The sequence below is a fragment of the Callionymus lyra genome, chromosome 13, assembly GCF_982586985.1.
Source record: "Callionymus lyra chromosome 13, fCalLyr1.hap1.1, whole genome shotgun sequence".
Taxonomy (NCBI): Eukaryota; Metazoa; Chordata; class Actinopteri; order Syngnathiformes; family Callionymidae; genus Callionymus; species Callionymus lyra.
The window spans coordinates 15,924,865-15,948,784 of NC_141830.1; the positions used below are offsets into that span (position 1 = coordinate 15,924,865).

Here is a 23,920-nt window from a genome sequence, read left to right on the forward strand (position 1 = left end):
GGACGATTCAAAATGTCACTCATCTTCCACATAGTCGACTGGCTCTTTCCTGTCCTGCTCTTGCTGCTCGCGGGTCTTCTCTGTGCTTTTCTATGCTTCTTCGCGCACATTAAATACCAGCACATGAAGTATGCACACATACCAGGACCTCCCTTGGACCAGTGAGTGACAGATTACCTCTCAACCAAGTATTATTCCCTCTGATTTGTTCTCTCTCAACAGCTTCTTTTTTGGACACGCACTCACTTTTCTAAAAATCTCACAGAATGGAATCATCCACGACAAATTTGTGGAGTGGTAAGTAGGTTTCTAAACCCCAAGGGATGAAATGGAGAACATGCCAAAAGTTTGGACACACGCTTTCATCATGTGTTATTTTTATTTTTCATGATAATTTAGATTGTAGTTTATCAATGCAGGCATCGAAACAATAAATGATAACATGTAGAATGTTTTACTCGACCAACAGATTTGACATCGTGATTTTATAATAAATTGTCTTTTACATTTTTTAGGACCGAAAAATATGGATCAGTGTATAAACTGCATATGTTGCACGATGTGCTGATTTTTACCGACTGTCCTGAAACTACAAAGGTAAGAAAAAAACTAGATATAATTATAATTATTATTTATTTACTGTTCAAATTAGGGGTAGGTAAGAAAAATAACCTAAAAACTGGGAAAAAGAAAGGACAAATAGAAAAGCTAAAAATGTATTTAAATTGAACCAGAAAAGCGCTACGGAGAAACATGACAATATAATATTAAGGCACTTCAATTGGACATATATTTTTTTAAATGTATTGGTCTTAAAAATAGTGTTTAAACAGTATTTAAAGTAAGTTATTAGTTAGCCTTCAGAATCATGGTCTGTTTATATATATATATATATTTAAATACATTTGCCCAGATCTGACTTTAATTCTCTCTTTTAAACAGAAAATCCTTGTGTCGTCCAAAAACGGGAAAGATAAAATGATGTACCAGGGACTGATCAGCCTTTTTGGTCAAAGGTGCGTCTCTGAACATCTAGATTTTTTGTTAGGCTTTGACGTGCTGCTGATGCCGTGAAACATTTTGTCGTCAAGGTTTTTAGGATCGGGAATTGTGACCCAATTGGACCACAGCCAGTGGTATAAACAAAGGAGGGCTATGGATCCTGCCTTCAACAGCTTGTGAGTTATATTTTACATCCCTTTGTAACCCGGTGTTATTTTTCATAGAACAAATTTCACTATGCAACAGGCAAGATGTACGCAATATGAAACAAAATGCTAACATTTTGATAAAAAAAATAGAAGCCTGAAATTCATAGTTTTTGTGGAGGTTAAGTGAATTTAGTTTGTACCCTTAAAATATGAAGTGTTATAGAGGTGTTGGGTTTAACCTCAGAATTACTATAGTTTAATGTAAGTAGTTTAATAGGATGAGAAAACTTAAAATCAATACAAAATTATCCTCGAATGAGACCAGCTCAACGACGCGGAAAAGGCTAATCCAGCATTCGGAAAGCCGAAAATGTTCATGGCAAACCTCCGAGGCAAGCCTAGGGGTGCGACCCTTACGTGCACAAAGGAGGAAGTAGAAGACAGTGTTGAAGCTGCACACGGCGATACCTCCCGTAGTATTCCTCTGGGCGAATGCCCTTTCCAACTGCCGTAACTCACACCACACACCGCATTTAAGATGACTGATTTCAACCTGGAAGAGGTGAGGACAGTGGTGACAAGAGCACGGGCAGGATCTGCCCCAGGACCATCAGGCACCACCTATAAGATCTACAAGTGCTCTCGACAGCTGTTGAAGAGGCTCGCAAAGCTCCTTCGGACTCTGTGGAAGAAGAAACTGGAACCCTAGTGTCCAAAAAGGAGGAGTTCCGGGATATTCCGGCTGCTTGGGGCATATGGCAGTGATAAGACAACTCATCAAAAGGCACAAGGCACCCAGCTTGTTGAGCTTTCATGGACGACGTGACGGTGATGACCCCATCAATCCAGGGGACACAGTGGATTCTGAGCGCCCTGGAGAAGATGGCAGGCGGGGTGGGAAGGTAGGCGACATGGTCAGCCTACAGACCGGAAAAGTCAAGGAGCGTCAGCATTCTGAAAGGGAAGCTAACCGAAAATGCCTTCAGTATCCAGGTGCTCCGAAATACCAACATTTCAAGATCAAGGGATCCGATGCCTTGGAAAGCAATATGACCGCCACAATCTCACAAAAAATGCATTCTAGTATATATATATATATAGTATAGTATATATGTGTGTGAAAGTGAGTATATATGTGTTAAAGTGAGTATATACGTGTGTGTGAGAGTGAGTATATTTGTGTGTGAGTGAGTATATATATGTGTGTGAAGGTGTGTATATATATATGTGTGTAAAAGTGAGTATATATATATATATATATTTATATATGTGTGAGAGTGTGTATATATATATTTGTGTAGGTGAGTGTATATATATATATATATATATGTATGTATATATATATATATATATATATATATGTATGTGTGTGTGTGAGAGAGTGTGTATATATATGTGTGTGAAAGGGAGTATATATATTTGATATATAGGGTATATATGTGTGTTTGTAGATAAGACTAAAAAGTATAGATTTATAGTTACATTGAGATGGATATAATTTGACCACTTTGATAAACAGGTTGATTCTTACATAAAGACATAAATGTACAGTATATTGACGGCAGCTCCGACTGCCTTCTACTTACAACTGAATTCCTTTGAATTAAAAACGTTTTCATTTCCAGGAGTCTGATAGGTTTCCTCAAACCCATGAATGAGTATGCAGACCGAATGATGAGCAGCATCAACGACGCCATGGATAGTGATTCGGTGGCCAACATGACAGATTTGATCGACACTTTTGCTCTGGAAGTGCTGGCCAAGGTTCCGTCAAAATAAGGCTGAGCAATGTTTCTATCTAACAGCAACTAACGTGGTTATTTTCTCCCTTCTAGGTTGCTTTTGATATTGATTCAGAAACCTTGGATGACAAGGAGGCTTTCAAAAAAGCTGTCGCAACATGCTTGCATTCGATGATTATACAAACTCGGGATCTTTTCTTTCAGGTAGTCACACCCAGCCGGATGTCATTTTGACGCTACATCCTGTGTTAACACCATGTCTTTACAGTTAAAACCAAAGAATCATTCAAAAGTGAAGGCTGCGAGAGACGCATGCAAATTTCTGCGCGACATGGGCCGTCAGGTGATCGATCAGAGAAAGACAGCGTTGAAAAACCAAGAGTCTGTTCCCAAAGACATTCTAACTCAAATCTTACAAACTGAAAAACACGGTAAGACTGTGGGATCTTTAAACGGATGTAAAGAAGATTTTTAATGGGGGTCTTTTTTCAGATGAAACCAAGATTTCAGATGAAGAAGAGTTGATGGTGGACAACTTTGTCACATTTTTCATCGCTGGTGAGTTTTTTTTCCTCAGAAAACAAATTGCACTCAAACAAGAGGCTTATTCAGCATATGTTCATTTCCAAGTGTGTAACTGGACCTCCATGATGAGACCATTAATCAAATCATCTTTTAAAAAGTGCCTTAAAGTACTGGTGGTCTTATGAAGCTTCATGAAGCAGTGTCATGTTGTTTAGTCATCGGTAGGTGGCGCCATCAGTTTAAAAAATGACGTGATGTTTCATTAGAACAGTTGTTTAAAACAAAGGAAAATAGTGCACAGACCGCCATCTAGTGGACTAGTGGATATAAAAAAATGACACTGCTTCGTGAAGCTTCATCAGACCATTACTACCTTAAAGTCTGAAGATCAGCAAAGCATTAGTCTCTCTCTCTCTAATCAAAAAATTATATATTATAGTATATATATATATATATATATATATATATATATATATACATATATACTAATGATATTAATGATCTTTTCTTTTTTAATTCCTCTTATTACAGGGCAGGAAACAACATCCAACCAACTTGCCTTCTGCGTCAGGGAGCTGGCCAGACATCCACACGTCTTGGAGAAGTAAGTACCGTTGCATGGTTAAACATTTCCCTTTGACAAAAACTAAACTAACTGGAATATTACTGGTGCTATTTAGTTGTTTAATAATTATTTACTTCCTGGTGTTACTTCATGAAGTTGCCTCTGTCGATGAACTTAACATATGTTGTTTTCTCTTTTCTCAGACTTCGAAAAGAGGTGGATGAAGTCGTTGGGTTGAAACAAGTGATAGGCGTTGATGAAATTGCAAAGATGACATACATGGCTCAGGTACATACTCGCTTTGGGGGTAATCTTTTTGCCGAACTGAGTTGTGTTTGAGGTCCACTAAAACCTGCTGTTCCACGCTCAGATTCTGAAGGAGGTACTGAGGATATACCCGATAGCCCCATTGATCCCTCGTCTGGTAAAGCAGGATTTTTCCATTAACGATGTCAACGTACCCGCAGGAGTCAATGTAGTTGTGAGTTATCAAGTACACGCACCTTATATACAAACGCTTTGATTTTAAATAACATTATATTTGGTTGTGCAGAGAGATGGTCTGAAGAATACTGAATTTGAACACGTTTATTTCTCTTTGATTCCAGTTCAGCCCTTATGTAACTGGCAGATCTCCAAAGTTCTTTAAGGATCCACTTGTATTTGATCCTGAACGATTTCATCCAGACGCTCCTAAGTAAGTATTGGATAAGGCTATTGAAATATTTCTCCTTTTAAACTCTTGACAATTATTTTAAACTTTCTTCAAGGCCTTATTACTGCTACTTCCCCTTTTCTCTGGGACCACGGAATTGTATCGGGCAGTACCTTTCTCAGGTCTGTTGTGAAATACATTGAGAATTCCTAGAATTTTTAGGTGAAACTAACAATATGATTTTTTTTTTTTTCCATAGATGGAGGCTAAAGTGATGTTAGCCAAGTTTGTTCAGAGGTTTGATTTCAGCCTCACTCCCGGACAGAAGTTTGGCATAACAGACTGTGGATCGCTGAAGCCACAATGTGATGTCATTTGCCATATCAAACATAGGGATTGAAGAATCAAATTCATTCAAGCTTGTCTTCAGAAAGTACATTTTCTTAGAAATTAACTGAGTGGCTCATTTTATTAACTAGTATCTCATTCTACTTTTGCAAAAAATTGATACTTACAATTTTAAGATTATTCATTTAAATTTTTATATTTTACTTTTGCTTTTCTTACTTGTAAAAATAGTCCCTTTTTTTTGCTTTTCTTTCCTTTGACATGCTCCCTTAAAAAATGTAATTTCCGATTCCTGGTGTACAAAATGGCCGGTATTTATATTTATTACTAGTATTGTTTATTTTCAGAATAACTCAAATTAAATGAGCTTGTTTCACACTATTTTATTCTATGTTTCGCAATTCGATAATTAAAACAAATGTTTATGCCTAATTTAAAAAGCATGAGGCTCTCAAAGACAATTGCCAACACACAGCACATGCAATATCATAATTCCTTTATTTTCGACTTCTTCCACTGATGATGAGCGCATTCCTCTCACGCCATTTCTCATCGTGTCAACGGGAGCCCGCCACTCTTCTACACTCGTGCATCCTGTAGGCACACATGTAGAATATACCTGCAACACAGACATGTTATGGTGCATTCACTTCAAATAAAATAACTCATGAAATATATGTTCCTCCTGCAACAGATTTTTCTAGATTAATCCTGGACATTAAAGGTAGAACCTAATTCCATGATGTTTTTCTTTCTCCTGTGCATAATGTACTGTATTAAAAAATGTGTAAATAGAAAGAAAGTCACGTAAATTTTGTTTTGAATTGTCCCTTCCAACTCGTGGTGGGTTGATGAGGCATCATGAATCGACTAATGAGGTATCATGATACAGTGTCTAAAACTTGAATGGTCACTAGATGGCACTCTGCATTATAATCCTTGGCTCTTATCTACCATTTCAATGACACTTGATAACGTTTAGGTACCATTTTCGAAATGAAGACACTGTATCATGATACCTCATCAGCTGTTTCGTGAGGCTTGACTAGTTCCAACATTGAGGCGGTGTGATTGAAGTTAGCCGTAGTTTGGAAAGATAAATAATCTCCAGAGCTATTGATACACTAAAAGATAAAACCAAATATCAGACCAACCTGCAAAGAAGGTCATGAGCAGCGCCACCCAGCCTAGTATGTAGGACCAAGAGAAGCGCCAGTCGCCGAAGCGCTTGCCCAGGAAGTTGACGGTCACCCCGGTGTAAATGGCCATTGCAAGCAGGACAAAAAGAGCTGTTGACAGGATGTTTAGGATTGATCAGCTGTACTATGTTTTACTGCGTTTCTCAATGTCGTAGATGAATGTTCGTCAACTCACTTGACACAAAGAACATGATTCCTGCAGCAAAGGAGCGGTTGAACTTTTCAAAAGCTGAGAAATGGGCGAAAGAGAGGATTCCTGCGATGATGCCAGCAAAGCAAGACATGGCAGAGAGGATCATAAACGCTCGAGTGGCATTCCAGTAGGCTGAAGAGGAAAGAAAAAAGGATGCATAAGCACATTATTAAACTCATATTATAAAACTCTTCTGCCATTCAATTTACACAGCATGTGTTAAACTTATAAATATTTTTTAAGGATGAGAATTAAATGGAAAATGGGAAAAGCCATTGTATATTAGTGTTAGGTGCACATGTATTTATGTATTTTGAAGTCTTTTTCGTTTTTTATTTGTTTAACATTCAACCACATTGTGTGACTGAAGACAACCTTTCTTTGGAGTTCCATTAAAAATGGCAAACGTTTTAGACCAGGCTACAATGGGCGCAAAAAATAAATTACTGTGAATTCAATGTTAAATCCATTACAGAAAGATTCTTATAGAGTAACTCGATACTACAGGAGGAATGTGGAGAAGTGAATTTATTTATTTAAGAATTAAACATGACACTCTCACATGTCGATATGATTTGGAGTGTACCATCTAGTGGTAAAGCTCTTGCATTGCAGGATAAAGACAAATTCATCTCTGAACATCAGCTCGGTCAAGCTGAAAACAAATGTGTTTGTAGTATCCCTTGTGTTGCCACAGTGTCAAGGTGAATGAGGTCCAGCACGGCATATGTATTTCTGGGTCACCTTGACCCAGAGACAAAACAAGGGTTAAAAACCTACACAGAGATGTCAGTGTGTCAGGAAGGTTGTTAGTCTATAAGACATTAGGATTAGATGTAAACAAACGTACACCCACATACTTAACTACTATTTAATATACAATTTAACACGCCCAATATTAGGTAATCCAACATGTGTGTACATTCAAATTGAATTATGACTCACCAATGCTGTCTGTCTGCATGTAGCACTTGCCAGACATGCAATACCTCCACAGCCCCTGATGAGCAAAACTTCCCGACAGGCGATACTGCATCCAGTAGTCTGTGGCCGTGGAGACCACCAAGAGGATGTTTCCCACGATGGCACAGAACAGGCCCCCTCCCATGAAGCTGTACATCATGAGTGGCACTACGAGAGTAGGATCTACAACCTGGTCGTGAATTGGAGACAGTTTAGTGTTAAACCTGCTCTTAAAAATTAGTGGTAGCTCAAAGAAGTGTTTTGAAATAAATGAAAATATGAAAAAAATGCCACCAGAAAAAACCGCCAATCAACAATGCAGACATTGGTTCATAAATTCAGGGTAGTAGATTAAATCAATTACTGTATGAAAGGTATAGTAAAAATCATAAATTCCTCAAACAAAAAATTAAATTCAACAATTAAATTTCATAATTTCAAGAAAGTAAGATGAAATTGAAAAAAAAAAATATATATATATATATATATATATATATATATATAGATTGAATAAAGATAATTTATATTGATTGTCAAAAATGACAATAAAGAGTCTAAAAGCTCTAATTTGACTTTTTCAATAGTTTGTGTTATCTTGAAAAAAAAAACGTCAATAGATTTCTATTTTAATCTTGAAGTCCATGGGGCTAAAAAAGTTTAAATTTAGAATTAGATAAATACATTGGCTGTTACGTTATTTCTATGTGAAAAATACATTGTGCTGAAATAATAATAATCAAAATCTTGCTGTGCATTTTCTATTATTATTTTCAAGCAATTATATATATTTTTTATCACCGATTTAAGCTGGAACTCATCTAGCCATTTTTCAGTACTTTCTTATGTTCTTGAGTAAAGAATGAACGTGACCTTTATTTTAATTCATAGAAAGTTTAATTAAAGAAATCTAGTTTAAATTACCTGCTGATTTCCTGGTATCTGAAAATACTATTGTCAAAGAAAACAACCTTTTGGGAATTTTGGAGGCAGATTAAAACATTGTCCTTCGTTATATACAATTATAAGGAACATTAACCTCTTTAAAAACCTTTTCTTGTTGAAAACTTAAACATATTTCTACATAAACAGGCTCAGATATCGAAATCAGGTAAATCTATGTCAAGCAGGTAGGTAGATGCTACATCTGTTTTGTTTTCCTGTTCTAATATTAATCTAGAACGAGGTAATGTTTGTTTCCACTAAAATATTAAAGTAAAAACAGCAGCGGCAGATGAATTCAACATGAACATTCATTAGCAAAAACTGGTATTTTTACCTGATTTCTTCTGGATGGGTTGACCAACTTAAGTATCAGCCGTTCCTCGGGGGGAGAACGAAAGAGAACAACCCTGGGGATGAGCTAAACGTCAAAGAGGGAGCCCTTGGATGAACTCCAAAAAGTTATCCCCACCATTTTTCTGTCGACGGAGGCAAAATTCTTTAAAACAATAAGACCAAAACGCACACGTGGGGACGGGACCCACGTGACTGTCGGGACACATCTATATATTTTGGGGGTCAAGGAGGGGTTGATGTTAGCGACGGGGGATGTGGGAGGGCCAGAGGCCACTGAGCCACAGACCTGCGCTGTTGTTCTTCTCGCCATTCTAGAACCGTGGATCTGCAAATGCTTGCAATACTGCCTTGTTCAATAGAACATGCTGAAGTGGACGCTTTTCTTTTTGGCGTGGCTGGGAGAGGAGGCGTTACAAAAGGGGGGCTTGTGAGCGCACAAACGCATGATCAAACAAAAAAAAAACATAAGGTCAGGATGCGCTAAGCATGTTCGTGTCATGACAGAGAAAGCCCTGAGCTGTTAAATTAATTTCTGCTTTTCCCCCTTACACAGCCTGTCCCAAGAAAAAGTAAGATTGTATGTTTTATTAATTTAATTTAACCAAAAGCTTTTGAAAACACCCTTTTATTTACATTACATGGCTCTATTACAGCAACTTCAGATGGAAAAGAAATGTTCTGTGAAGTCTGTTTTAAAGATCAACTTCTGAAATCGGAGCACTTTGATTTAAAAAAATAAATCCTCTAGGACTTTAAATTCATATAATACTCATACGTTATGGAAAATCCACGTCCATATTATCCTTTTAACTGTGGTTCACCTTTTACAGTGGCTAGGAGGTGCAAATATATATTTTTACTTAGTCTTGAAACAAAGTAAACTAATAATTCTCAGTTCAGATTTGGTTCAGAATTCAATTCAATAATCAGTACAGTTATTACAATAGGTTTTTAATTTGTTACAAGAAATTGTGCATTTGTTTTGCACTTCTCAGCCACCCATACCTTTTCTGTCGAGCAAATAATTTCACCTTTACACCATAACAATAATAAACAATTTCAATCAATCAATCAATAAAGTTTTACCTTACCTTACCTTAATGGACTAAATCACGCCATTTGAGACAAAATGTATAAATCTATTTTTTTTTTATGTATTACTTTTATTTTCCCCTTAAAACGTTTTTCTTAATTTTTAATCACAAATTTTATGATCTTTATTTTTGAGACAAAGTAAAAAATAATTTTGTTTCTACAGTTAAAAAAGAAAATTATTTTTTTTTTTTGAAAATGTCTTTCACTTGTAGTTTAAAAAACAAAGTACTCCATTATATGTTGTTCAATTGTGTGGAAGCTTCACTGCTTGAGACCTTGGCTCCTGCAAGGGTTTCAAATGATGAAATCTGCTGTCTGTCTGAGAAATGATTGGATGGGCAAAAAGCAGGACTGTATATGATAAATTATACTTTTATTTAAAAAGAAAATAAACATAATATAAAAGGGATGGCATTCTTAACTAAACGTTAATTTTCAATGAATAAATGCAGATTTTACGTGGGTCTTTGATCCAAAAACATTTTGGCAATAACAATCTGATATTAAAAAAAAACATCTGTCTCAAACAGTTGTAGCTACTCTGAAAGGGGGAGGAGGGACGAATGTGGGAAGAGCCATTGATCTTTCGGATGGAACCTGAAACAAACAAAATAAAAAAATTTTACATTTTGTTAGCGATAAACTCTTATATAATTTATTATAATGTGTTAAAAATGATTACATGATGTAATCTGTTGTAGTCTGGGGGGGACTTCAATCCTCCATTTAACATTGGAGGAGGACTGGAAACTGTTGGTTTTGTCTTTGCCTACCAAGAAAAAAAAACAACATTTTAATTAAAATAATCCTTAAAAACAAGATCTGGTTTGAGAGTAAAACATACTATCTCAGGTGACCTGGACACTGGGTATGGTATGTGCTGACCTACAGGAGAGATAAAGGGATTTATGTTTATCAACTTAAAATGGTAAAGATTTAAATTGAAATGCAACCTACTTTTATTTTTCCAGCAGGAGTAACAGAGGTAGACGAGTCCACTCGAAAGGAGGAGGAACAGCAGGCTGCAAGGAATACCAGCAGCAATGCCTGCGATAGCAGGACCACTTAGTCCTGTTGCTGTTATCCAATCAAAAACATTACATGTCAGAAGAAGTATTAAGTAGTGGATCATTTTCTTATTTAACTTATAAATGTCACCTGATTTTACTTGGATTCTATTGCTAAAGAATTGTAGTCTCAATATCAGGAAGTAATTAATTATAATAAAGAAATGATGCAAATATATGTTCAACTTGACAAGTCATCTGAAATGAAAATAAATAACTCTTTAGTTTAAATAATAATCTTTAAAATGTTTTACATACATTTGTAATAGCAACATTTAACTCCCAGTTGATCTTACAGGTGTTTTTTAGCTGGTGATGTAGGACCTGAAAGATGTTCCTGTATAGAAGATTTGACTTCCTCATGATGAGTATTGAGTGAAAGTCTTGTTAAAATTGTGTGACTAGCAGTGATGGTTTAATGAAGCTTCATGAAGTAGTGTCATTATTTTCAGAGTCCACTAGATGGCGGTCTCTACACTTTTCTTTTCTTTATTTTGAACAACTGTTCTAATGAAACATCCCATCCTTTTTTAAACTGATGGCCCCACCTACTGACCTCTAAACAACATGACACTACTTCATTAAGTCCCATGAAGCAGTGCGCTTATTTTCAGAGCCCTCTAGATGGCGGTCTCTCCTGTATAATACGTACGTAATAAGTAAATTCATATGAGCGCAATGTTCCGCGTCTCTTCTTACAGAAGGGTTGATATCAATAATAACGCATTTAAATACCTCTGTTATTTCGATGGACTTTTGATGGCTCCCCCTCAATCATCAGAGCCCTGGGGATGACCCGGAAAAAATACAATGATTTTGGATCAATGTTGAGGATGTCTGTGCTGCGGACATGACCAGGCCTCTGTTGGATGGTGCGATAATCATCGGAGCTTTTTACACGTTGGCTGTTGTTAAGATTTTCGCTCTGGAGTTCGGGTCCTTTGATTTGGATGTCAAAACCTGTGAAACAATCAAACAATTTGGGGTTCAGTCTCGAGGCTTGGGGTACTTTATGTTTAGGCGTCTGATACAGGGTCAGTGTCCTGGATTCTTTAAAATGTTTCAATTTACATTTTGTGTTATTGGATTCCGAGGAGAACATTTTTTTTTTGGCTTATAGAAATTTAAGGTGACTACAAAATACATAAACTACAGAAACACAATAGAAACAACACAAATAAATTCATTTTCTTTTATTAAATAAACAACTCTCAAAGATGAAAAGGAAATTTAGTGTGGAAAAAAATAACAAAAAATAAAACATGTATATAACCACACTAATTTAGTTTTGGGAGAAACCATTTAATACATCACGATACCGGTCACGATACGGTATATGATCTACTGTATATCACAATATTGAAATCTATTGCTATATTTAAAACAGAGTTAAATAAAGATTTTTCTTTTTTAATACTTGATATGATGTATATACACAACCCTGCCAAAATCCATCCAAAAGTCTGCTTTGTATTGTTCTTATATTGATGCCTCCACAGGAAATTATGCTCTTCAGCGCCATCTACAGGAGTGGAGGTGTGGAAAATGGATTCAACATCCAACTTGGCTATAGTCTTAGTTTTCAGTTCAGAAAATCTATATTGAGAAATTTAGTATTAAGTAAGTAAGTAAGTAACTAAGTAATTTTTATTTGTATAGCGCCTTTCCAGACCAGGGTCACAAAGCGCTTAAACAATCAAAACAATATTCAAGTATATATTTTAAGGCCAAAGTATTTCAATACATATTACTATACAACGATTATTTTTCCCCACACTACTACTATCAATACTGTTAATGAATCCAACCACAAGTGGGTTATGAAACACACTTTTCTTAAATTAAATTATTAAATTATTTTCAGCCAAGAAGCCTAGACTTTTGCCTTTAAGGTGTTTAAAATACTTGTTACTTAATATAACATAGTCTGGTTAAGTGTAGGTTAATGTCAATTTTTGAAAATGTAATGTGTTAATTCATATTTTTGCGATAGTTAGTTACCTACATTTCATTCAGGTAACTTTGTTGACCCTGGGTCAAGGTGACCCGAAGGCCTAAAAAAACAAATGTGTTTGTGGTATCCCACAGGGGTGGAGGTCATTTACCTTGACCCAGAGACAACACAAGGGTTAAGAAAACACTCTTTGGTGACTTCACCAAACGCCCTCATACTCTTTCCAAAGTTTTTGTTGTCAACAAGAGCTCTCACATTCTGCTGAGACATACACATTAGAACTGGTTCACTCTTGTTATTCTTGTGAGAATTGATTATCCAGCGTTTACCTGTGACGATGGCATTGGCAGGTACTTCCCAGGTCAGGGTGACTACAAATCCCTCAGGGTTTTTGATTAAACTGGAATCTGAGATGGCTGGCCCTGGAAAATGGAATTTGTGTGAGACTGAACAGGGCGCTTTGTTTACCAGAGAGTTGCAGGTATCCACATCCTTTCAGGCTTCATTGATACGTTTCAGGAGGTTTGCAGACGTTTGAATAACCTGAATTACTTATTCAAAATATTTACAAATCATTAGTTAACTTACACATGTCGGTTTTTTTCAGTTTGATTGTAGCAGAAGATCCTAATCTTTAAGTTAAACAAGTTTATCCACATTCAAAAACATCTCAAGGTTTAAGATGATTACCTAGAATCTTCCACTAAAACAATTCCTAAAATATTTATAAAACTTATTTCTAATGTTGGGGTTTCAATAGTATAAAATTAGTATTTAAATATGTATTTACTTTTATTACTAGGAGATTCAATTCAATGTTGAAGTCTTCCTCTCTAAGAAGTAGTATGTTTCGAATCATGACGATGTTTTAAAGTGATTACTTTATAAAGTTCTACCCCATCTGAAATCTTGGCGAACGAGAGGTTACGAGAGCGGAGTCGATTATGACGTAATAATGGCTTCACTCCTCCTCCAGCCAGCTATAACCACACCCCGCTTTGTTTATACAACGAGTCCCTTGGAGACTTCAGGGATTGATGATGCACAGTGACCACCCTCGAAGCTTGACCAATCAAAGCAGAAAACCAGTGTTTTCAGTGGGCGGGGATTAAGCACATTTTCTTATGTAGATATTTAAATTACAAACTGACACATACTGATGAGTACAATATAGAAGTGATGTTCTGATGAAGCTTGATAAAGCAGTGTCATTATTTTCAGAATCCACTAGATGGCGGTCTCTGCACTATTTTCCTTTGTTTTGAACAACTGTTCTAATGAAACATCACATCATTTTTAAACTGATGGCGCCACCTACTGACTTCTAAACAACATGACACTGTTTGATGAAGCTTCGTCGGTAAAAATCACTACAATATAGGTCCAAGATCTATTTAAATACACACATGATTTGCCCTTAAGATAAATCTCTATTTAGGTTAAAAACTGATGAATTTACAAAAAAAAACTTGAAATCAGATTCACAATAAAATATAAATAAATTTATGTTTGAGGTGAAATGGTGATGTGTACACTTTTTTTTACATCTTATTTCTTGCTACGATAGAAAGTGACTAATTCTGGTAAAAAAATTAAAAAAAACCTTGTACCTTGTAACCGGATGTCTCTGCTCTGGACGCCCAGTGAGTTTCTACACGAGCAGGTGTAGGTGTGTTGGACAAGCGTGCTGACGTTGTGATCCCGGATCTTGAGCTCTGTGGCGTCGCCGTTAATCTGGTATATCGTATCATTGTTGCTGACGGCTTCGGTGCCTTTGAACCACGTCACCTCGGCCCTGGGTGATGCCTCGCTCAAGCAGGTGATACTCACCTCTATTTTGCCACCATCTTCTACCACCGTTCTCACTCTGGGAATGAATTTCACGGGGCTGGCTAGGAGGGAAAAAAAAAACATTTGAGTCACCAAAATTGAAACTCATTTAAAAAAAAAAAGCATGCCGAGCTTACATGCAGTTACGTTGCATTTTTTCTTTTCTACGGGATGATCCGCGGTGCAAATGGTGGCTTTCCCGTCAAGGCTGTCGGAAGCGTTTACATTCAGAGTGAAGTCGCCTCCACCACTCATTGTGTCGCTTAAAGCGGGGAAGGAAAGTTGTGCCGAGGGCGTTCCACCGGGCCACCGACAGCGAAAAGCCAAGGTGGCGCTATTCTCCGAATGAACAGAACACACTGGCTCCCCGGTTGGCTTCTCTGTTCAAGAAAGCAGAATAAGATCAGCTGGTCCTCAGCGACACGAAGGGTGATCACGTACCATAAATGAGCAGCGTCACTTCACCCTGGCGCCGGACGTCAGTGAGCTCGTTTCGTAGCGTGCACTTATACACGCCTGCCTGATCGATGCGCACGTCAACCAGACCGAGGAGGCCCCTGTCGGCGTCAGGCTGGATCTCTCCGGCGAAGACCCAGTCCGCCGTCGGCTCCGGGAACCCATCGGCCTTACAGGACAGGTTGAGGGAGTCCCCCGACACATGAAACAGTTCCGGTGGATGGACGTGTATAATCGGATCATCCGGTCCGTCTGACGGAGGGGAAAAAATGGATGAGCAGATACATCTTGTAAGATGTGAAAAAGATCAATCTTTTACACGAGAGTGTGATGTTCTTCTTAGCCGTCACGTGGCTGAAGGGGTTGGACAGCGACACGGCGTACTCCCCGGTGTCGGTTCGGTTCGGATTGAGCACGACAAGACTCTCTCTTTCCACCGAGTAGTGCGAGTTGCTTTTGATCTCGGCTCCATCGAAGAACCAGCTCACTTCGTCCACCACTCCTTTCGTAAAACTGTATTGCAGCGTGAACTGCTCCGGTCCTTCCTGAGGAGGATCTGGCACAGAGCTGAGGAGCAAGTCCTGGATCATCTCTGAAAAAGGGACGGATTGTAGAGCGTGAGACTTTTGCTGCAATTTTTCCTGCAGAAAATTTAGCCTGAATATTCAGGAATATACTTTTTTTTTCGAACAAATGCTGATCTTTAAGACAGCTAACAATAGATCATATTTTTTGGGGGGAATTGTTATTAATTTAAGTATAAAAGCCCTACTTGTAAGATTCAAAATAGTATGTCTGGCACCCTCTAGTGTCAGGACATTGTAAAAGTCAGAAAACTCATAGTTTGGCCCGTTTTCTGATGGTACATTTGTTTACAAAGAAGGATTAAGGCTCTTGTTGGATTAGGTTTATCATTTTACTATCCTGGTAACTTAAAAACAAAGACTTCGCAAAGGCAGACAAAGTTAAATAGTAAATAGTAGTGATGGGTATATGAGGCCTCTTGATGCAGCATCACGATTCAGTGTAATCATTTTGAAAGGCCACTAGATGGCACCTCTCAGTTTAAAGATGATGCCAGGTTTCATTGAGTTTTACAATGCAGAGAGTGCCATCTAGTGGCCTTTCAAAAATGATGACAACAACTGATGCTGCAACATGAGGCCTCATCGACCCATTACTAGTATAGCATTATTAAAATAATAGGTAAGTTATATCGTGCAAGTCATGGCCATTCAAAATTAAACCAATACAGAATACATTTAAAAAAAATGTAACTGTAATAATAATAATAATGCTTTATGTATACCAGGGATTCCCAAATATTTTCCTGTGAGGGCCACATAACTTTTCCCTTTTCTGATCAGTTTGTAGCAGAAAAGTATGACTTTCACCAAAAAAATGTATTGTATTTCTTCCAGAAAGCCATAACTTTTTTCAGGTTCTTCTTGTGAAAGAAAAGCCACAAAATAAATAATAACACTATTTCTGAAATAAACATTAACCAAATGATCAAATTCTCAAAGTTATCAAAATGTTTAGTCCTAAAATTTCGATATCTTTCGATTCAGACCGTCTTGGAGAGTAAAGAAAATGTAGTTGTAGTATGTTTCAACAAAAAACATAAAGTCTTGGTTTATATTTAGCTACTCTAAAAAATAGTAATGTATATAAAAAAAAATGCATTTCTAGCATTGTTCAGTGGGACTGGGTCAAATGTGGAGGCAGGCCTGTAATGGGGACCACTTATGAATAGCTTTGATTTTCTTTTTTTAAGTAAAATAAATATATACGTATATGTGATGATCATGTTGGATTAAATTTCCTTTGAAATTCGTAGCATTTAGTGAATCTCCATTTTATTTTCTTTTATAGAGGAAAAACATTGAATTTTTTTGTTTCATTAAAAGTAAAATATGAATAGGGAAGTGAGAACATTTTTAGTAGCAAGTTAAATGTATTTTATATAATTTCAATGTCTTAATAAGGATTTGTCCTTGATCGAATAAAATAAATTGTAAACATATTTAATGGATACGAGTCTTGCAGGCCACAAAACATGAATTTTGGCAGCATCCTCTCCAAAGGTTTTGAATAAATCGCCAAACCTTGTCATCATTTTTTCCAAACACATACCATAGACCTTCAGGCTGAAGCTGGTGGACGAGGTCCCGAGCCCGGACTTGGTCATGCGGACCGTGTAGTTGCTGGTGTACCGTACCGGCACGTGCACCAGAGTCAAAGACCCATCGCGTTCGATGACGAGCACGTGCCTGTGTTCCTCCGCCACGTCCGGGGTTTTGTCGGATCCGATGGTCCAGGTGACGACAGGTAGAGAATCCATGAACCAGGTGACGGCCGGATCCGGGGCCCCCGTGAAGGACACGTTGAGGGTGACGTTGGTGCCGGTGACCCATCGGACTTCAGTGGCCTCGACCGGAGACACCACCAACTCACACTCGACAGCTACAAATAAAAATGGATGTTTCAACTGTTTATTTAGACAAATATAAAATCAGGATTTCTCACCTTGAAACCCGGAGCAAAGAAAAATAAATAAAAACTTTGTTTGTCGTTCAAACTGATTGAGCAACATATCTTTGGAGGATACAAAAATGTATATTTATTCCTCACTTGGTTAGAATAAAATGTAAATTCCCAGTATTCTATCCAGGGAACGTCCTTGGAGTCTGTGAGGCACCTGAGAAGTCAATGGCTTTATTGTGCACCTGTGGCCACGCCCCTTTCCCCACAACCCTTAAGCAGCAGATTTCAGTCCCAAGACATTATCAACATTTTCTCATACTGAACACAAAATTAAGTGGCAAATCATTTTCTCTAATAAAACCAGGTTTATTAGGGAAGGATTTACAGTATAGTTGCATTCATTTAAAACATGGGTCTCAAGCCTGTTACATTATATTCTGCAGCCAAACCATTTGCTCTTATGAATTCAGGCAGAGCAATCTGTTTATGTCAGGTGTGATAAGGATAAAGATCACCAAATATTATTTATATAACTTTTGATAATATATTTGATATAGAAAAGTCTTACAATCTGAATAAAATGACATTATTTTCAATAGTCTCGAAAAGAAATGCTGCAAAACCAAAGTTTGGACCCTGGCGCACCATTTGAACACAAAGTTAATTAATTAAATTTCACATAAAAAATACAAATATGGCCTTAATTCAAAGTGCAACCACACAAAAATCCAACACAAGTAAATGTAACAGTCATTTTGAAAATGGGATTTTCCAAAGTATAAAACATCTAGAAAAATAATCTTTAATCGTAAAAGTTTTGGAGATTAATGGTGGCAAAGAATTTAGACAAAATGCTGCAAAACAAAAGTGTTGCCCCTGTCCCACCATGTGAATGCAAAGAAACGTTATGTTAATCCCAATGATCTTGAATAAAACCTGACATTTTGTCAATCGTAAAACTTAACATCGTCAAAAATGGGAAGAACATGCTGCAAAACCATAGTTCAGGTCGAGGGGGACCACGTGAATACAAAGAAACATTGCAGAAATTAAAATGAAATGGAGTTTCCTAGAGTAAAAACAATTTGAAATATTGAAAACGATGCCCAAACAATTTTGTTTAGCCACATAAAGACAAAATCCCAAAAACATTAAACAAAAAAATAAATCAAATTTGCCGAAGCCGTTTAGAAAAAATTGCCTGTGTCCAAGAATTGGCCTCTGGTGGCCCCAAAGAGGAGGGTGAGAACCATTAATGGAATTTTGAAGTCTCAATGCAGGTGGTTAAATGCCTTACTTGTATGACATTGAATGCAAAGATAGACTTTGTGGTTCAGGAGCGAGGGAAGGATGCAAATAATTGAAACGCTCCAACACAAAAATGCAAGATTTAGTACATTGTGGAACGCACAATACTGTAAAAATAGTCCCATAATTCTAAGTGGCTTGTCCAAAATCAAATGTCTATCAACTTAACTGACATTTGTTCCGCCCCATTTAATTTCTGCCATTTCTCGTCTGTGCACAAATGGTATACAGCTTTGAAGGTAAGGTAGAATTCCGACCAGAGAAAGAGGTGGGCAGATGCTCAGTCACAACCGAATCAGAGCCTACATCTTTGTGATAATCACCTATCCCACCTTAACGGACATAAAAAGTGCAGGTAAAGGCTGAAACCTCATTGTACTAATCAACACATCACTGTTTGTGAATTCAAAAAATAAAAGACATACCCAATGCTTTAATTGGGAAAAAACATGTTTTTATTGTCAGGGTAACTGTACATTTTGAGAAATTAGGCGCTTGTGATAAAACCATTCATCAGCTTCTGCCACTGCTGCTGATAGACACAATCTAAGAGGACGAGCAGCACAAACTGTAGATTGAGGTCAATAGGCGTGCATGTGTTGAATGATCTCAACCTGTCAAGATCAATATTTACAAATAGCAACTGCTACCCGTTAACATCTGGGCAAATTATTAGACACTGTATGAAATATACAGCCAAGTGGTATGATTTGACATTTACAGAAACATGAGTTATTTGCCATTATTGCAACAAAAAAAAACTCGACAACTATGGCCTTTAATTCGAAAGATCCCCTTAGAGTTGTTCGCAGCTGGTGCAGTGTCGGCGCTCTGTTCTTCTCTTCAAGCGCTAACAAACAAACAATAAGACAGCTTAGTTTACAGGCAATCAGATGGCAAGATACACATTAATATATTACATTAATAATGTTAATTGTGTTGCATTTTTAAAAACATCAAAGCTATAAATCAGTGCTGCTTTAATAGTCAAATACTTAAATATTTGTGCCAAATACTTACTTTGTTGGTAATGTCTTTACTCCCGTATCCACGTTACAACCTCCCCGCTTCTTTAAGTTTCCCAACCAGATCATCCACGGTTTCCACCTTCACGCCAGCTTCCCTCTGAGGAGGCTCATCTACTCGCAAGATCTCCAACCGTGATGTCATATCCACACCCAGATCGCTTGGTTTGACGTTGGCGATCTTCTTCTTCTTCGCTTTCTGAGATTACAAATACAAGCGTTACAATAGGAAAACGGTCACTGTAAACCAATATATGTGGACGTACCATGATGTTGGGAAGCGTTGCATATCTTGGTGTGTTTAGTCGAAGGTCCGCCGTCACCACAGCCGGCATGTTGATGTGAATAGTCTCCAAGCCACCATCGACTTCCCTAACCACTTTAAGCTTGTCACTTTCCACTGACAACTCTGAAGCAAAGGTGCCCTGCAAGCAGCAAAAAAAACGTTTAAATAAAGAACATTTATATATTGTATTATATTTATATAAATAAATATTTAATAATTTCTAGACAGCATGGAAAATTATATTTTAAAAGGTGTTGGTCACATCTACTTGTGAACAAATAGCAATGCACCTAAAAAAAAAGACACATTTTTTGCTAACACAAAGAACAGTATAGTCACAAAACTATAAAAAAAATATTAATGTACTCTTCGAGTCAACATTTTCACAGTAGTTGTCAAAGTGCTCCATCTGCTGGCCGACCAATAGAAATGTACTGTGTCCAAGCACCTTTGTTCCTCATGTCCACTAGCTACTCTTATCATGCTAGGTTGATAAGAAAAGGGGGAGAGAACGTCACCTCACCTGAGGCCAGTCCAGCAAGGCTGCCGTCATCTGGCCGGTCTGGTTGCAGTCATCGTCGATGGCCTTAGTAACAGATAAAACATCACAAGTTAAAAGAACGGCTTAACGTGTTTAGAATATTTAACTCTAGCCTTTTTATTTTACCTGTTTGCCAAGAATGACAAGCTGTGCCTCTTCCTTCTTGGCCAACGCTGCCATGATCTTTGAGACCTGCAGTGGTCCCAGGGATTCGTAGTCTTTTCCTGTGACCTCCACATGGATGCCACGGTCTGCTCCCATGGCAAGGGCGGTCCGGATGGTCTCCTAGATTGAAAACAATATGAACAGAAAATGAATATTCAGAAAATAAAATGTGTTTTTAATCTTCTATATCCTATCTTTTAGTAGATATTTAGTAGTTTGTGACACCATATGAAAACACACCACATAACTGAACCAGCACACGTACCTGTGCTTGCTGTGGCCCACAGCTGACAGCCACAACCTCTTTGATCAGCTTCTTCTCCTTTAGTTTCACCGCTTCTTCGACAGCGATTTCACAGAAGGGGTTCATAGAGTGTTTAACTCCATCTGTCACCACACCACTTTTGTCTGGTTTCACACGAATCTGGGGGGAACACACATGACAGTATTGTAAGTTATACTTGCACGAGACATTAAGATACGAAAGTATATCGCTATTACTTGCTATGAATACAGTACAATAGCAAGTTGTGTTAACAATACAATACATTCATAATGACCAGTGTGTTTACTTGATGACCTTTTCGTGTATTATATTGGTAAACAATGAAACACAGTAGAACCACAGTCAAAAGTCAATATCAATTGTTTTTTTTCTGAACTTTGTATTTGCTACAGCAATGGAGTTTTTGAAAGTTGGGAAATATTACAAGATAGCGTGAAAAAAGGTCGGTGATAAAATCCGGAGCCGGACATGAACGTGTCAATAAAAACCGACTCAGGCAGGTTTGAGTCGACTGGGGGCAGATGCAACAAGACTGGTCTGGTTTTTACAGCAGCGAGAAGTAAGTATGGAGTAATACTTGTGTCACTACATGTAATATACACGTGGAACCAGATACAAGTACAAACAGAAATGTTGACGTAAAGCTGGACGAGGGACTTTTTTTTGAAAACAACAAAACAAAAAAAGGTTACACAACTTCACCACGTATCGTTACAGAAGAAGCAGAGAACGAGGTTGCATACTTTTAAATTGATATAACAGGATAAACAACACTGGGAAGTTGACTTTTAAATAAAAGTAACAGAGCATATGTCATATGTGCTGCATGTTAGAGGACAACTTCATATGTTAGCATGCTAATGGACGCTCGTAATTTACAATATAATAATCAAAATTGAACATGACGGTTTTTATTACCTTAACTGCGTAGTCAATGACACGCTTGACACCAACCAGAACACGTCCAGACATGGTTGGGGAGATGTGACCACAGACCCGAAAACCTGGTCACCGCTGTGTTGGACCTTCAATTCAAGGAGAGGTCGGAAGCATTTCACAGGCACACAAACAGGAAGTGGTGTGACCACCTACCTTTTGCAACCAATCGCATTAGAGTTGAGCTGAAATTCTGATCGCTGATTGGTTTGGAGGTCGTTGTCAGATTCGTCGACGGACGAGTACGCTCGTTTTGAAGCTCGTCGAGTGTGTTTAAAATAATCGTTTCACGATGGAAAAAATGTTATTTAACCCATTATTATGATTATTTAAAAAACAATGTATTTTATCAATATAAAATAAATATGGCGCTCTTTATCTGCAATGCAGTTTTATACAAAATGAAAAAAGGTTCCGCTTATGTAGGGCATAGTTCACATAAAGCAGGAACAATAATAACTTTTGTTCTTTATTTATTTTTGTGTCTATAAGCATTACCGCAATTGATCAAGACGCTTGGTGAATGACAATAGCTAAATAATAATTACCAGGAGTTTAATTTGAAGCCAGTGTGGTAAATAGAAATCAAATGTGAAAGCAGAAAACAAAAATATTTCACTAATAAAGTTATGGTTTCAAGAAAGATCGCAAAAACACAAATAGAATAGAATTAACACAAACTATTGAATTAATTAAAGAAAATCAAGAATTGGAAACATTTTAGAATCGAAATAACTTTAATTGTGGTGGCAACACAAAATATGGTGAAAGAAAAGTGTATAAAAGACACATTCAATTTAATTAAACAATAGCTCCTCTCTTGAATATGACTCACAATAAACAGTGTTTACTCAAAATAAATAACAGAAAAATGGAATGAACCACCAAGCGATCCATTCTGAGGTGCCTAGATGCATATTCAAGATTCAAGATTCAAAGCGTTTATTGTCATAGGTACTACGTACCGTGAAATTCTTACTTTGTACCCCCAACAAAAGTGCACAGTAAAAATAAACATATATGTATCTATATATATACATACATATATAAATAACTATATATACATTTGAAAGAATAAAAATCTAAAAAAATATCAAATAAATAAATGTACATACATAAAGAAATACATTTAAATTGAAAAAGGCAAAGCAGAACATGAAGCTTTCTAATTTGCAGTCTTCCTATCTCTTGTTGTTGATAGCTTTACATTTAGAATTACTTTATGCTTTATATACTTTGTAACTATCAACAAAACTGTATTTTTTTTTTAATTTATGTTTGAGATTTTGTTATTTCATGTTTTATATTGAACCCAATTCGTAATCGTAAATAAAAATAAAAATAATTATGATTCAGATTTTAATTATGTTTTTTTTTTTTAGCACCAAGGACCTTTTATTACAGTTTCAATTGTGATCCTCTGTATGTGTTACACATATTGCAGAATAAATAACGATGATCTAGAAATACTTGGAACCTGGTTAGCGTGGTCAATGTAAAATATATATATATAAATCATGCACAATACATTATTTATTATCGCATTATTATTTAAGAGAATATAAAAAGTTGTGAGTTTAAATCCAACAGCTATTTGCTTTTGAATTTCCTCTGGTGTTGAATTATGTAAAATATGTTGTCAAAGTCAAGAGTAATATAATGACAGGTAGAGATTATGCATTATTATTTTATGGTTTAAGAGAACATGGCATATAAAGGTGTAGAATAAATACGCATTTAGGTATTCGTACACCAACTGCAGTTACAGCAGATCCTGCAGCGAAGTCACTTCGGTCCACACACACACACACACAAGTACACACACACACAAGTACACACACACACTG

The 23,920-nt window shown here is 37.0% G+C and overlaps 4 protein-coding genes across 4 annotated transcripts; 1 reads left to right on the plus strand and 3 right to left on the minus strand.

The window, feature by feature from the left end:
* Positions 1–5,719, plus strand: LOC148067533 (cholesterol 24-hydroxylase-like). The gene is made up of 15 exons (XM_087805039.1): positions 1–161; positions 223–297; positions 516–597; positions 943–1,016; positions 1,092–1,178; positions 2,777–2,915; positions 2,987–3,097; positions 3,162–3,324; positions 3,386–3,451; positions 3,950–4,022; positions 4,187–4,271; positions 4,354–4,464; positions 4,592–4,680; positions 4,754–4,820; positions 4,898–5,719. The coding sequence occupies exons 1-15, from the start codon at positions 13–15 to the stop codon at positions 5,036–5,038; spliced, it is 1,512 nt and encodes a 503-aa protein (XP_087661165.1). The 5' UTR covers positions 1–12; the 3' UTR covers positions 5,039–5,719.
* Positions 5,544–7,513, minus strand: lim2.5 (lens intrinsic membrane protein 2.5). Its single transcript, XM_087805045.1, has 4 exons — positions 7,324–7,513; positions 6,361–6,510; positions 6,141–6,275; positions 5,544–5,605 (listed from the first exon to the last, which is right to left on the minus strand). The coding sequence occupies exons 1-4, from the start codon at positions 7,499–7,501 to the stop codon at positions 5,544–5,546; spliced, it is 525 nt and encodes a 174-aa protein (XP_087661171.1). The 5' UTR covers positions 7,502–7,513.
* Positions 7,514–10,084: 2,571 nt separating this feature from the next.
* On the minus strand, positions 10,085–17,708 carry vsig10l (V-set and immunoglobulin domain containing 10 like). Its single transcript, XM_087805756.1, has 12 exons — positions 17,569–17,708; positions 17,176–17,505; positions 15,359–15,631; positions 15,025–15,291; positions 14,721–14,963; positions 14,364–14,645; positions 13,083–13,175; positions 11,535–11,759; positions 10,690–10,809; positions 10,577–10,617; positions 10,415–10,501; positions 10,085–10,329 (listed from the first exon to the last, which is right to left on the minus strand). The coding sequence occupies exons 1-12, from the start codon at positions 17,633–17,635 to the stop codon at positions 10,255–10,257; spliced, it is 2,103 nt and encodes a 700-aa protein (XP_087661882.1). The 5' UTR covers positions 17,636–17,708; the 3' UTR covers positions 10,085–10,254.
* Positions 17,709–19,266: 1,558 nt separating this feature from the next.
* On the minus strand, positions 19,267–22,185 carry etfb (electron transfer flavoprotein subunit beta). Its single transcript, XM_087805608.1, has 7 exons — positions 22,056–22,185; positions 21,117–21,275; positions 20,813–20,971; positions 20,669–20,731; positions 20,126–20,284; positions 19,855–20,058; positions 19,267–19,684 (listed from the first exon to the last, which is right to left on the minus strand). Exons 1-6 carry the CDS (start codon positions 22,107–22,109, stop codon positions 19,888–19,890), a joined length of 765 nt encoding a protein of 254 aa, XP_087661734.1. The 5' UTR covers positions 22,110–22,185; the 3' UTR covers positions 19,267–19,684; positions 19,855–19,887.
* Between the last annotated feature and the right edge of the window lie 1,735 nt (positions 22,186–23,920).

Coding starts and splice junctions, on each gene's coding strand:
- LOC148067533 (XM_087805039.1), top strand. CDS start 13: ATGTCACTCATCTTCCACATAGTCGACTGGCTCTTTCCTGTCCTGCTC. Junction 3,325..3,385: donor CTTACAAACTGAAAAACACG/GTAAGACTGTGG, acceptor GTCTTTTTTCAG/ATGAAACCAAGATTTCAGAT. Junction 4,023..4,186: donor CATCCACACGTCTTGGAGAA/GTAAGTACCGTT, acceptor CTCTTTTCTCAG/ACTTCGAAAAGAGGTGGATG.
- lim2.5 (XM_087805045.1), bottom strand. CDS start 7,501: ATGATGTACAGCTTCATGGGAGGGGGCCTGTTCTGTGCCATCGTGGGA. Junction 6,511..7,323: donor CATGCAGACAGACAGCATTG/GTGAGTCATAAT, acceptor TTTCCTCTTCAG/CCTACTGGAATGCCACTCGA. Junction 5,606..6,140: donor GCTCATGACCTTCTTTGCAG/GTTGGTCTGATA, acceptor TCTGTGTTGCAG/GTATATTCTACATGTGTGCC.
- vsig10l (XM_087805756.1), bottom strand. CDS start 17,635: ATGTTGCTCAATCAGTTTGAACGACAAACAAAGTTTTTATTTATTTTT. Junction 17,506..17,568: donor TCTTTGCTCCGGGTTTCAAG/GTGAGAAATCCT, acceptor TTTTATTTGTAG/CTGTCGAGTGTGAGTTGGTG. Junction 14,964..15,024: donor AGTGACGCTGCTCATTTATG/GTACGTGATCAC, acceptor TTTCTTGAACAG/AGAAGCCAACCGGGGAGCCA.
- etfb (XM_087805608.1), bottom strand. CDS start 22,109: ATGTCTGGACGTGTTCTGGTTGGTGTCAAGCGTGTCATTGACTACGCA. Junction 21,276..22,055: donor TCATTGACTACGCAGTTAAG/GTAATAAAAACC, acceptor TGTTCCCCCCAG/ATTCGTGTGAAACCAGACAA. Junction 20,059..20,125: donor CAACGCTTCCCAACATCATG/GTACGTCCACAT, acceptor TTGTAATCTCAG/AAAGCGAAGAAGAAGAAGAT.